A 13,288-nucleotide genomic window follows, 5' to 3' on the forward strand; every position below is an offset into this window, starting at 1 on the left:
TTTAGGGATTTAATTTGAAAAACATGATTATTTAAAAAAATCATTTTTTTACCTAACATATTTTTATTTAATTTTTGACTTTCAGAATAAAAAATTCACATTCATTTCGAACAATATCCTAAACAAATATTCATATACTTTACGATTTTTGCCTAATTTTTAATAATATATTCATAACAATAATATTATTCAATTAATTTAAAATATACAATTTTAGTTAAATATATTATTTTGATTAATTATAGGTAAATATATAATGATATTAAAATTTGTTTTTCGAAAAACATAGTGGGGACACATGCCCTATTACCAATACATGTGTCTCCGTCCTTACCCTAATCCAATATAATTTTTGAGTTCTTCCATTTTAAGGGTTTTTTTATTGTAAGAGCACCTTTTTTTTTTCTTTTCTCCATCACAGATTTACAATAACAAGTAAATATGGCTAGAACCTCAACCAAAAATACACGTAGTAGTAATAACTAAAAAATATATGAAGTGGTGAAAACCCCAGATGGTTCTCCATTTTGCACTTCATTGAACTTCTTCCACCAAAAACAACCACCACCCATGTAAAAAGTTTGTGAAACTTTCAAATTCATTATACTTTTAACATTGAGATTATAGAACCATAACTTGAATATCATAATCATAACTAACAATGATTTCCTAGATTTACAACCCCCCCGTATGCTCGGTTTGTCCTAAAAGAATCAGAAAAAACTATATATACTTAGATAACAATCCAGTAACTCATCAATGCACACACTACAAACATCATTTATATAAGACTATAACATATCAACACTACAAATTAAAGCCTGCACCAGTGGCATTAACTATTGCCCATCATTTCAGATTTCACCTGTCCCAAGAGGTTGTCTTGAGGCATTTCCAGAGGCCCAGGCTTGATAATCTTTCACAAGCTGTTCAAGAAAAATAACTCGCATAAAATAAATCAAGTTTAATAATTTGCTAAGTATCTAAAATTAGTTACAAAATTTCAAGTAGCAAGCAATCTATTGTAGAATCATAGTCAGCATGCCAGAATCGGTAGCAGCAATAGAAAACCAAAAGACTGAGGAAATAAAAGTTTAACTCAGCATTTTTACTTTGTTATATAGAAACATTGTACATAATACATTAGTAGTATATATTTATATAACTCTTAAGATATTTTAAAGAATATATTAGAACTAATCAGGTTGAGATTTTATAGTTATTTATAAAACATTCATACGGTACTGTACATCGTCTGTACAGTCATTATTCATCACCCGCTGTGGCTCGATAAGGTTGTAGAATAAAAAATTCACACCTTTCTTTAGATTGCTCGTGCCCTCCTCATTGATGTCAGTCTCAGACTCATATCCGGGGGGAAGTTGTAATGAATGTTGTCTGTATTTTCAATCGAATGTTGTCTCGTGTTCCAGTTAATGCTAGTCCTATACAGCTTATGATCTCAGTTTTCTTTTGTTCCTATCATTTTGAATATGGAGCCCAGATTCTTTGGGCGATGCTTTTGTTCGTGTACATAAACAATACCGGACTATGTTATGTTGGACACTGGTGTTGTGAGGAGTATCTTTTTGGATTATCCACGTAACAAAAAGGGTATAAAATGCTATAATCTTCCGAGTCATTGATACCTATTCTTTCCATAGATGTTACTATCTTTCATGAACATGTGTCCTTAGTTCTATAGATATGATTTAGAATCTGAGCCCGAGTTTCTCCTCCTTGGTTCTTTCTTTTTAGGGTTAACATATGAGTCATGTGTTTCCATTTGTTCCTCCTTTTCCTCCCTTTTAATGTGTGAAGAAAAAGTGTATGAGCACCAAAGAGGAGAATATCAAGGTTGACAAGGGTCAATATCAGAGATTAGTGAGAAGTTGATTGAATCAACAACACTCAATAGACCGGACTTGGTATATGCATTCAGTTCATGCATTATCGAAGGACGGGAGACTTGGAAGTTGTAAATCGTGCTTTGCAACATTTCAAAGTCTCTCCAAAAAGAGGACTCTAGTTCAAAAGAGGCGGAAGCTTGACTGTGGAGGCTTATATTAATATAGATTATACAGGCTCAATGAGTGATAGAAATTCCACTCCAGCTACTGTACTTTTTAAGGGGGGATCTTGTTGCTCGGAGGAATAAGAAACAAAGTGTAGTCTCTCAATCAAATGTTGATGTAGAATTTAAAGCTACGACACAGAATATGTGAGCTATTGTAAATGAAAATTGTGCTTGAACTTGATGACAAAGTATGAAAGTCCTATAAAGTTATTGTGGCAATAAATCAAATATTTATATTGCTTATAGTCTTGTTTAACATGACATGATAAAAACATCATGAGGTAGACCGGCACTTTATCAAGGAAAACGTGATACCTTATGGGAACTAGTAAAAAATGTGTGAACAAAGGCTTGCAAACAGAACAAATTAGAAATCTTGCAAACTATGAACAATAAATATCCACCCACCAGCTTGAGGGCAAGTATTATAAATATGTAATTATTATTAGGTCTATTATTTAGACCCATAAGTTAAGTTAGAGTTTGTCAATATATTTTCATTAGTGCTTGTACTTGTAATACAATAATATTCAAAATATTTTTTCCACAACATGTGAAACATACTAACAAGTTAATGCAAAGTTGTATTGATGCCTGTCAAACTTCAAATTTTACACAAAGTTTGTTAAGTGCCAATTGATAGCTTCGTCCAAATTTATGGCATGCCTTCCTATCACACCCTCAGGCAAGAAGCAACTAGCAATCTAAGAAACAACTAGCATCATGAATAGCATAGTAACATACATGCTAATTGATCATTGAGCAAAAGCAAAACCTTTAGACAAGCATATAACTAGTTGAGCAAACAAACAAATCATGGATCAAATTTTTAAGATGCATTCAGAAATCGTCAATATATGTGGCAATAAAGTTAACAATTGGTTCAAAATTGTTAGAGCTCCATAATATAACCCTCACACATTTCCATTCTAACTAACCATCCACTTGGCCAGTTTGTTACAAATTTCATCCCATCCTCTCACGAGCTAGACAAGTGGAGTCTATTAAAGTGATTTTGCAGAGAGATGCATAGAATAAAATATTGCAGAAGGTAATGTGAGACACAAAAGAGCCAAATGGTTTTAATGATAAGCTTTCTAAGGTTTTCTATATAAAACCCAAGGATATTATAGTGTATTTGAATAATTTTGGGCAACTGGCCTAACCACATAGATGAGGGACGAGACCTCGAAACACCTCTCTCTAGTAATAATGTTTGATAGGTTTCACATTTTAGACTGCAATTAATACACCATGCTACTTTGTTGGAACAAATTACAATATTGCAAAACAAAATCTTCTATCTTTCCCACTCTCTCTATAAACTCTGATACAGGTAGCTCGGCTGAGCTAAACACCTGCAATATGAATACATATATAAGGACTGCCCATGAAATGTAGCTTTTAAACTTAAATTTGCAGAAACACCCACTCTTTCATTCATTTAAATATTTGTGTAAAATCTGGCAGAATAATCTAACTGAATCATTTTCTTCTGTATTTTTTCACTATGTGACTTTGTCTGTGAACAGTTCAACTCTACCAAAATTTTCAATTTGATGCAGGTCAAAATCTGTAAGGAGAGGCTACTGGTCATGTACATGAAATCTAAAAGATAAAGAAATCAGAGATGCTTTGATAGAACTGGAACTAGGGATTGATCAAGAAGCAATATCACAGTAGGGAAATTCCCTTTGTGTAAGTATGAAACTTTTATTGATTTTTATTGAAAACACTTTACAGATTTTCGAGGAATATGAAACCTCTCAAATACAATTCTAATTTATCAAAATGGATTCTTAATATCTACAATATATTCTCTTATTTATAGACTGATTTCCTATTAACAGTGTCACTTCTACCTACTTACTGACAATTACAGCCGTCAGTTACACTAACCTCCTAACTACTAACTGCCTAAAGACAGTTATACAGATGCCAGTTAAAGGATAAATATGTTATGGCCCTTTATATGGCTTCTTCCTCACATAAACTTGTTTGATAGGAGGCTGCTGTACTCTATCATGCTTCTCAGAGGCCAGGTTTACAGTTATTTGTCTTCCTAGATTATGTTATGTTATTGTCAGAGTTGAAGTTATGTAGATTAGGTTAATAAAGTCACATACTAATTCCCTTCCCTGTAAATATTTTCAGGTTTAATATGTCAAAGTGGAGATAAATACCTTCCCCCAGAGGACGACAGAAATAGCACAGTCAAATTTTGTTGTTCTTTCTAGGTTGAGTATTGATATCTCATTATGGTGCATCTATTGGATGGGATATGATGACTATACTTATGAGATAGGATACCTTGGCTAAAAATAAAGTTAGATTTATGTAGGATAAACAATTTTGGCTATTGAGTCTATGTTAGAACTTAAGTCCACAAGGAGAATCCAATCCAACAGACTAGTCCATTAGGTGGCAGAGCCTCATGGCTTGTAGTGAATACAATAAACGTTACCCTGCCTGCGATAAGATGTGCAAGGGGCTTTTGGATTCTGATATGTGTAAAAATACGATCCTCTGACCTAACTATTAAGTTAGGTATTTGTAATACAGGTTCCTCCCTGAGGGAATCTGTTTCCTTTGCCTATTATTTCAGCCGTATGAGGCAAGCTTGACCAAATAGTGAGTGTACTGGATGAGTCATCCATTTTAATATAGAAAGACGTGGTTAGTCAATCAGCTTTGACCAGGAAAGTCCTCTCAATTGTTGGAACATGTTTCGTAAGTCACCCCTTATAAAGCAGGGGACGTGGATGACTCGCCCCACGTCTGACATGTCATCGACCTTACAAGATGATGGGCTAATGGGCCGAACCCTTTGACACTTGTTGGATCTGAGTTATAACATAACGGTCCACAGTCTCTTAAGCACGAGGTCTGTAAGGGCGAAGTGGTCAAGTGAGAGACATGACAGTCCACAGTTCTTCAAGCACAAGGCCTGTAAGAGCGAAATGGTAGCAAGTGACATGACAATCCACAGCACATCAAGCACACAGTTTGTAAGGGAAAAATGCTTAAAGAGTCATTTAAAATACTTCATTTATTGTAAATCCTAACGGTCTATGCATGACAATCAACAGCCCATCAAGCACACGCTTTGTAAGGGAAAAATGCTTAATGAGTCATTTAAAATACTTCATTTATTTTCATTTTCAGAGTAATAATGTTTTCATTTAAAGACGATCATCTACGTGTTTGGGATTGAAACTAAAGCAACTCTGGTCAGTTGTACCACAAACTTATCTTCACAATATTTTATGCTGCAGGGACATCAACTCAGACGACAACTATGTAACTTAATAGCATGGACATTAGGCGGAGGAGATTTACTGTCTAATTTATGATACTAAGCAGTATGATGAATATACTGAAGTATGTGTAGAGAAATAGTATTACGTTATAATACAATAAAGAAAAATAATTAAATCTACAGGTATTTTGAATTGTCAAATTATGTAACTTGAACTCAATTTTTCTATACTTGTAACTTCACAGTTCACAGACCCTCAAGTGAGTAAACGTTCAAACTTCTATACTTATTCTGGTTTCTTCTGATACATGTGATAATTTATCGATCTTTTGTACTTGGAAACTTTGTAGGATATTGTGATGTGCCCTTGAGGCCTGGACACATTTATGCTTATTAGATTTCATGGATATGGTTGAGTGAAGATGCAACAGTGCAAAATTTCTGTGCCAAAGTGCAAGTGCAAGTGCAACCTGTTACACTTTGGTGCATTTGGTTAGAGCATAAGTTACTTATGAAGCAAAAGTTGATTTGGAATAAGATTAGCCTGTTTTGATTGACTTATTTGAACTTATCTACTTACATAAGTTTTCTAACACTGTTTGGGAGACCTTATCAAAACAGTTTGACATTTTTATCTAAACTTGTTTATCTTATTTTTATAAGTTCTCCAAGATTTCTTATGAAAACAACTTACACAATATATAAAACTTATGCAAGCTTATCCATAAGCGCTTCTGCTATAAGTTGTTTATCAACTAGGTCCTAGGTGCCTCACTTTTGGATTCGCACATGTCCTTTTAAATGGGGTTTCTAGCAGATACGGATTGGGAGCAAGGTAGTCAAGCACTAGATTTTAAGTAGGATTGGACGGCCTATAAAAGATCGTAAAACTAGATTCGTAGCATGACACTTAAGATATTACCGAAGGGCAAAGCGGTAATTTGACATACATATACACACAAAAAAACATGAAAATTATAATACATGGACAAAATAACCTATAAATGACAAAATTCAATCAATTTAATTAATAATACATAACCATCATTTCATAATTTAACAAGTTTCAAAAGACTTTGTTCAAAATAAGCAGCTCAAAAACATAAATCTAACTAACAAGTCTAATCATCTAAGATATTATGTAATTCCCATATCAACATAGTCATGTAAAAGGCAACTTCGGCACGTAAGATCGTAAGATTTTAAGACCCAGCACTCAATCTTGACCACAAAGTGCACGAAAAAAGTTTTTTCTCAAATCGTAGCACTAAAAGGCAATTTCAGCACGTAAGATCGTAAGATTGTAAGATCTTAAGACACAACACTCGATCTTGACTATACACTAATTAGGAGTATGTTTTTCTCTTATGTTAAGGAGCTACTCCTTTGTAATCTGTTCTTTGTCAAAGTAAATCTCTTCTTTCATCCAAAAATAGAAACACATCTTAAAATCAGAGTTGAATATAATAAATTAAGCTTCAACAAACCTGTGACATAAAACGGGGAAGCATAATCTTGAGTATCTGTTCAAGGACTTGAGTCCCAGCTGATTCAATTGCTTGCTTTGGTATTGCTTTGAACGCAAAAGGAATTTCAATGCTTACCTGAATTCAACATAGCAATGAAAAGAAAGTTTTAACCGAACCGCCGCAAATCAAAAATCACAAGAAAACATTAGGAAACTTAAAAGTACTACGACCTCAATTACAGTGTCGGATGAGAGTTGCTGCACCAGTGACTCATTTGAGTCGCTATCACACGATATCCGGTTCACCATTATAGCTGCATTACCATTTACCATTACCATATTAAAGTATTGAAAAGGAATTCCTGAAATTGTATATCATGACAGTTACAAAGGAAACAAACAATCCTCACCATCAAACTTATCGTTCTGCGCGGCAACCATCGGCGAGCCCTCAAGCTGTAAAGTAAGAAACGATAAGAAAGGGGAAACAAACAGATAAAGGTTAAAAAAACAGTGAGATAAGGAAATGTGAGAGTGAGAGTGACCTTGCAGGATAAGAGCTTAATGCAACAGCCATGAGGTTGCTGTTCAACCTTGACGAGCAAAACGGGACAAACCTCAAAGGTGAAAAACTTAATTGTGTAAACATAACACCTGAATGTATCTTCACTGACACGCACAATCCTCTCCGCATCCAACACTGAATATTGACTCGCCGGTAACTTCATGTATTCAACTACACAAGCAAAATAAATCAAACTATCACTCTATCTGTGTATCTATGAATGATTCAAAATCGATTACCTTAGGACTTACTTAGGGGACGTTGGAGTTGTTGAACTGAAACGGATTCCTTACGGCGAGCAACGAAGCGGGCTTTCTGGGACGGAGGAAGAGGAGTTGCGGAAGCACGAATCGGTTGAAAACAGGAAATGGGAAGAATGGTACAGTAAGCCATACAATTCCGACTGTCGTGGGAAGGTATGGATAGCTCGCCAGTCTCTTGTGGATATGGTCAGTCTGGTCATGCGCACGTCACTGCTAACTTGTTTCAAATATTTCACTTTTATTATTATTTCAATTAAATCCTATTATTATTATTATTACTAGCGTTCAGACGGGCACGGGAGTGCCCGTCTGCCCGCTTTTTTTAATGCGCACAACAGAGAAAAATAACTGCAGTTTTTCTTTTTATGAGGTTTCTATTGTAGGTCACATTAAAAATACTATTATTACATTTTGAAAATGGTAAACAAAGATATTAAAAATTATATCGAAGCATGCAAAATAATATTGATACTATGTAATCAATGACGTTCTTTAAGAGGAATGTCGAACATGATATCTTTACTCGAAGTATTTTCTTTTTTCCTGCAATTGTTTTCCGTAGTAAAGAGAAAATGTAAGATTCTCAAATTAGAATTTTTTTTAGAGAAAAAGATAGTAAAATTAATAGTAAGTAGTGTAATATAGTTTTTTTTACCTTATAAAGATTCGAATCAATTCTTCGTACATCCCTTTATCAATGCGCTATTGAGATTTAAAAAACTACAAATATATGACGGAATGTCATATCATCATAGAAATACATTTAAAACATTTGACTCGCTTGAATATAATATGGGTTATTGTGACAAAAAAAATGTATACCTGGAGAATAAAGATACTTTGTTTTAGTCTAGATTTGGTAGAACAACAACTATGACTTGTTTATGAATTACTTGAATTCAAGATCTAAAACTCAAAAATGCAATAACTCTCCCGCCCAAAAGTGCACGTAACAACTTGTTAGTGTATAATATATAAATATTAAAAGAAAGTTTACTAAAATCGATGTGGGACTTGGATTCTACATAAATATCACTAAAATAATTCTCCTAGCTTCTTCTCCGTAATATTGTTACCGATAGTTGGCAATGCAATTAAACATGCATGAGCTATCATATTTTTCATCAAAATAGAACCATATCTTTACATGTTAAGTTAACTCTATAATCATTACTTCCAATATTATGTTGCTAACAACTAATATCCAACTTTATTTGTTGTCATATCCAACTTTTAACAACTCGCCCATAAATGATGAATGATGAACTTTAATTTTTCATCACGCCCTTATATTCTAGTGCTACAAGATTGAACTTGATAGAACCACTTGGAGCAGCATTGTTGCAGCATCAAGTTGTTCTTATTGTTGAAGTTATATTAGAAAAATGGATGAATCGTGATGTTGAGGAAGCTTGTCAAACTATGCATCTTCTAGATACTGTGCAAGGTTACCATGGTTACTTGTTTTTAAGATTGTTTTCATCATAGAAGATGATCATGTGCTTTTGCTATAGAAGGTGAAATGTGTGTTTATGCTATGAAATAAGCTCTAATTAATTTTTTTGTGAAATATTTTTGTTGACAGTAAGGCAAAAACAACGATTATGATTGGTCTTTCTACATGCATGACAAGCACTTTGATAAAATGGTATTTGTCTTGTTGTAGATACGTTACTTTCAATGTACTCCCTCCGTCTCATAAAAAATGTCTCATTTGCACTTTTTCTTCGTCTCAAAATAATTTTCCATTTACATTACCAATATAGCATTTATTATTATTTTTCCACTACTATACCCCTATTCATTAACTTTCATTTTATTCAACTACTTTATTAACTACATTTAATAGGGGTATTTTAGTAAATGACATTAACTTTTTTACTAAAACCAACACTTCTAATCATTTTTTTAAGAACCGCGCATTGCTCAAATAAGACACATTTTATGAGACGGAGGAAGTATATTGTAATTGTAATTGTTGTATTGATGGTTTTTCTATCATGAATTTAGTTGTTGCTTTTTGGAGGTTTTGTAGAATTCATGGCTTACCGAGTACATATAAGAATTAATTATTTGCGTTTATGTTTATATAAGTGGCATTATTGCTTTTTTGCTGCTGAGGAAATCCTCGATTGATTATTTATCATGTCTGCAGAGAATCTCAAAGTCTATTGTAGAATTTGTATTTCGTACACCTGCAATTTCAGAGGATGAAGTTGTTATACTTGCACCTTTTAGTGATGCTAGGCAGAGTGTTAGAAATATCATGAGTGCGAATCATAAGGATTTAGCTGATCCAATCATCATATATTTGAGGATGAAAGAAATGGTGGTGTTGAATAAAATTGAATCGGAGGAATGGAATGGAATTGAATGGAAGGAGACATAGCAACAACAAATGAACATCAATTAAATATTTTTTTATATTTTTGTCTCACATCGAATTTTTAACTAATAATAAAGTGTTTATATATCTCGTATATACATGATATGTTCAAGTGATGTTGAAGCGGTATTGTAAGTAAATGGGCTTAGGCCCAAAAGTTTCTTTTCAATATTTTAATTAATTAATTTCAAAAACTTAATTAATATTATTAAATATTAATTTAGTTAAAAATATTATTAAATATTAACTTAGTTAAAAATATATTAATTAATAAAATATTTTAGTCATCCTTTTCAGCTAATTAAAAACAATTTTTTATTTTAATCACCACTCTCATGTATGCAAAAATGGAGGGAGACAAAAAAATTCAAAGACCATCAAAATTAAGGGATCAGAATCGTTGTTTTTGTAATATGAGGCTAATTGTTTAAAATGTCCAAACTAAGGGGACCAAAAGTGCACTTAAGCCAATTGTTTAATTTCAAAATAGTCTTTTTGTTCCGTACTGAACTTAGAATTGTGTTAGATTCTTGATGTGGTGATATGGATTTCTGACGTAATATCGTGAGAGTGGATCTGTAAGGTTAACACTCCAACGTCCAAGTTAGTTACAAAGTTCAAAATGAGTAAAAATGTAAGTCTGAGATGAGAGTGTATCTTATGTCTTACATATTCCAATTATATATGATGGATAATTTAATGGGCTTTGTCTTTTTTGGATTTAGCACTTGGGCCTCAACTGAATTTGACCTTTAGTCGGCCAAAAACACTTACTCTCTAGGCTTGATGGATGTTTTATCAGTCGGGAAGCCATTCACAATTGAGTTTGACATCTTATCATTAAAGTCAACCATATAGAGAAGTGGGAATGACATAAGACAATTGTAGAAGAAATGGGGAACAAGCACAGTAAATGCACGCCACATCATTGAGACGTTTCACTGAGTTTCAAACACATGACCTTAGCTTCACAAGCTAAGGCGTGGTGCTATTCTCTAGAGTATTCGAGTGTACTCAAGTGTGGATGTATTCCCAATGTATGATCTAGCCTTCGCTTTTTGTGTTCTCATTTTTCTCTAATCTATACTATTTGTTGTTATTCGTTCAGCTATAAAGAGATGAACTAGTTTTCAAATGTTCTTTTTGCTCTCTGAGTTTGTACTAATATGTATTCCTTCGGTCAGATTTCTCCATAACTGGATGAACTACCTCAAGTAACAAAATGATGGTCTCCTGAAAATGCGCGTGCTAAAATTTAATTTAAATATGATGTAATGATAATGCAAGCATCATGGGTTCACAAGTGCCACATGTTCTGGATAAACGGTAAATATTACTCTGCATAGGTTCAAAAGTCTGACATTGCACGAGAACAAAGGTATATAGGGTCTTGGTTTCCTGTAAAAGAACCCAATATCCCACTCACATGTGTGTACTAGTCTTCAAAGGTAACCCTAAAAATATCCCTAGAGTCATGGATCCCCATTGAGAAACCATTGTCTGAAATGAATGACTCGTCAGACAATGATGCTCTCAAAAGGTTCTACTCCAGGTGTGACGTCTCATGTCAACCATGAACGAGGACTAACTCCAAGTAGGTCTCCACGACTATAGTCACGACATTATCATGTGTTTATGCTCAAGTTCGGGTATAGATCTCCTCTCATGGAATATCAGCGCCAACCCACAAAGAGTACAACAGTAAAATCCAGAACACGGTTAGCAAAAATGAAAATTTAAAACAATAAAGATAAATGCAATAAATAACATAAAAGCTAAAATCGGTAAAACACAAAAGTAAACACCCAAGCAAACAAGGAACAAACAAAACTAGGCTCGACTCCTTCTAGCAACTAGGTTGATATATGTCCCTAGCAAAGTCACCAACTGAAGCTAGTTAAAATATGACCACCGAACACATCGCACGCTCGAAGGTACAACATAGTCGCCACTGAACTTTATTTATCCCAAAAGAGGGAAAGGAAAACATCAAGAAAACCCAAGGGAAAAGAAACAGAGAAATGGATAAGGGAATCAGTTATGTGAGGGGAAGGTATTAGCACCCCTCACATCCATGGTACTCCATGGTAACCATTCTGAATGCTCTTGATTGGATGGATGTTGCTACATTCATGTACCTGCAAAATAGAAAAAGGGTTAGAGAAAATGGGTGCTCAAGGAGGATTGTGGGCCTCATCCCTACGTATTCTCATGGTACAATGAGAAAGTCAGAGCCTCGTAGTTCGGAACCAAAGAAAGAAAAAGGGGAAAAAGAAAGAGAAGTGATCGCCAAGGATTCAAATCCTCGTGCCTACGTATCCTTATAGTGCAATAAGAAAGTTAAAGCTCCGTAGTTCGGAGAACAAAGACTGAGAAAAGATAATATTGGGGGTGGTGTTCAACCAAAAGGAAAGGAATGGGGTTAACCATAAATGTGTGTCCCTGAAAAAGGAAAAGAAATTGCAATGGTGTTTAAACCAACAAAGATGAAACTTGTCAAATCTGGAGACTTATATGACAAGGGTCTTACCAAAGCATTGGGTCTAACATGGTAAGGAAGAAAAGCAGGAACTTGTCAAAGCCTGAGAATGACATGACAAACCAAAGCACTAAGACTGATATGGTAATGAGGAAAGAAGGGACTTGTCAAACTGCGGGGACTGACATGACAAGGGTCTTACCAAGGCGCATGGACTGATATGGTAATAAGGAAAGCATGAACTTGTCAAAGCGCAGGGAATGACATGAAAATGGTCTTACCAAGGCACATGGACTAATATGGTAAGGGAGTGGTGTCAAAACCAAGAAAATGAGAATGACCATAAGGTGTATCTCAAAAATAAAAGTGGTGTCAAAACCAAGAGATGGGAATGACCATGAAGGTGTATCCCTGAATAGTGGTGTCATAACCAAGAAAATGAGAATGACCATAAGGTGTATCTCAAAAAGAAAGTGTAGGGGTTTAACCATGAAGGTGTTTCCCAATAGATAAAGAAATTGCAATGGTGTTTAAACAAAAAAGATATGAAAAGAGAGGCCATAGAGGCTAAGTGTAGACTTGACAAGGATTTGAATAGAATTGCACTAAAGTCCATTAATAGAAATGAATACTCTGAGCATCTAGGGTCTACATCCCGTGCACAGAGGTACTCTAGACAAGGGTAGGGAAGATCTCTTCTCATCATTTTCTACTACTTAAGGCTCGTGGCATGCAATCCTAGTCAAGGACTGACAAGTTATTGAAGCAGGGTTCCCAAAATGCTTGCTTGT

General features: G+C 34.4%; 1 protein-coding gene across 1 annotated transcript; it reads right to left on the reverse strand.

Moving 5' to 3' along the window:
- Positions 1 to 476: 476 nt before the first annotated feature.
- On the reverse strand, positions 477 to 7,866 carry LOC127091620 (uncharacterized). The gene is made up of 6 exons (XM_051030305.1): positions 7,621 to 7,866; positions 7,350 to 7,540; positions 7,215 to 7,260; positions 7,036 to 7,118; positions 6,824 to 6,940; positions 477 to 926 (listed from the first exon to the last, which is right to left on the reverse strand). Exons 1-6 carry the CDS (start codon positions 7,760 to 7,762, stop codon positions 855 to 857), a joined length of 651 nt encoding a protein of 216 aa, XP_050886262.1. The 5' UTR covers positions 7,763 to 7,866; the 3' UTR covers positions 477 to 854.
- Between the last annotated feature and the right edge of the window lie 5,422 nt (positions 7,867 to 13,288).

The sequence above is a fragment of the Lathyrus oleraceus genome, chromosome 6 (genome assembly GCF_024323335.1).
Source record: "Lathyrus oleraceus cultivar Zhongwan6 chromosome 6, CAAS_Psat_ZW6_1.0, whole genome shotgun sequence".
NCBI lineage: Eukaryota > Viridiplantae > Streptophyta > Magnoliopsida > Fabales > Fabaceae > Lathyrus > Lathyrus oleraceus.

What these genes read in the sequence shown, in the direction of transcription:
- LOC127091620 (XM_051030305.1), bottom strand. Translation starts at nt 7,762, where the DNA reads ATGGCTTACTGTACCATTCTTCCCATTTCCTGTTTTCAACCGATTCGT. An exon ending in ACAACTCCAACGTCCCCTAA is followed by an intron (nt 7,541 to 7,620) that starts GTAAGTCCTAAG and finishes TTGCTTGTGTAG; the next exon opens with TTGAATACATGAAGTTACCG. An exon ending in CATCCGACACTGTAATTGAG is followed by an intron (nt 6,941 to 7,035) that starts GTCGTAGTACTT and finishes TGTTGAATTCAG; the next exon opens with GTAAGCATTGAAATTCCTTT.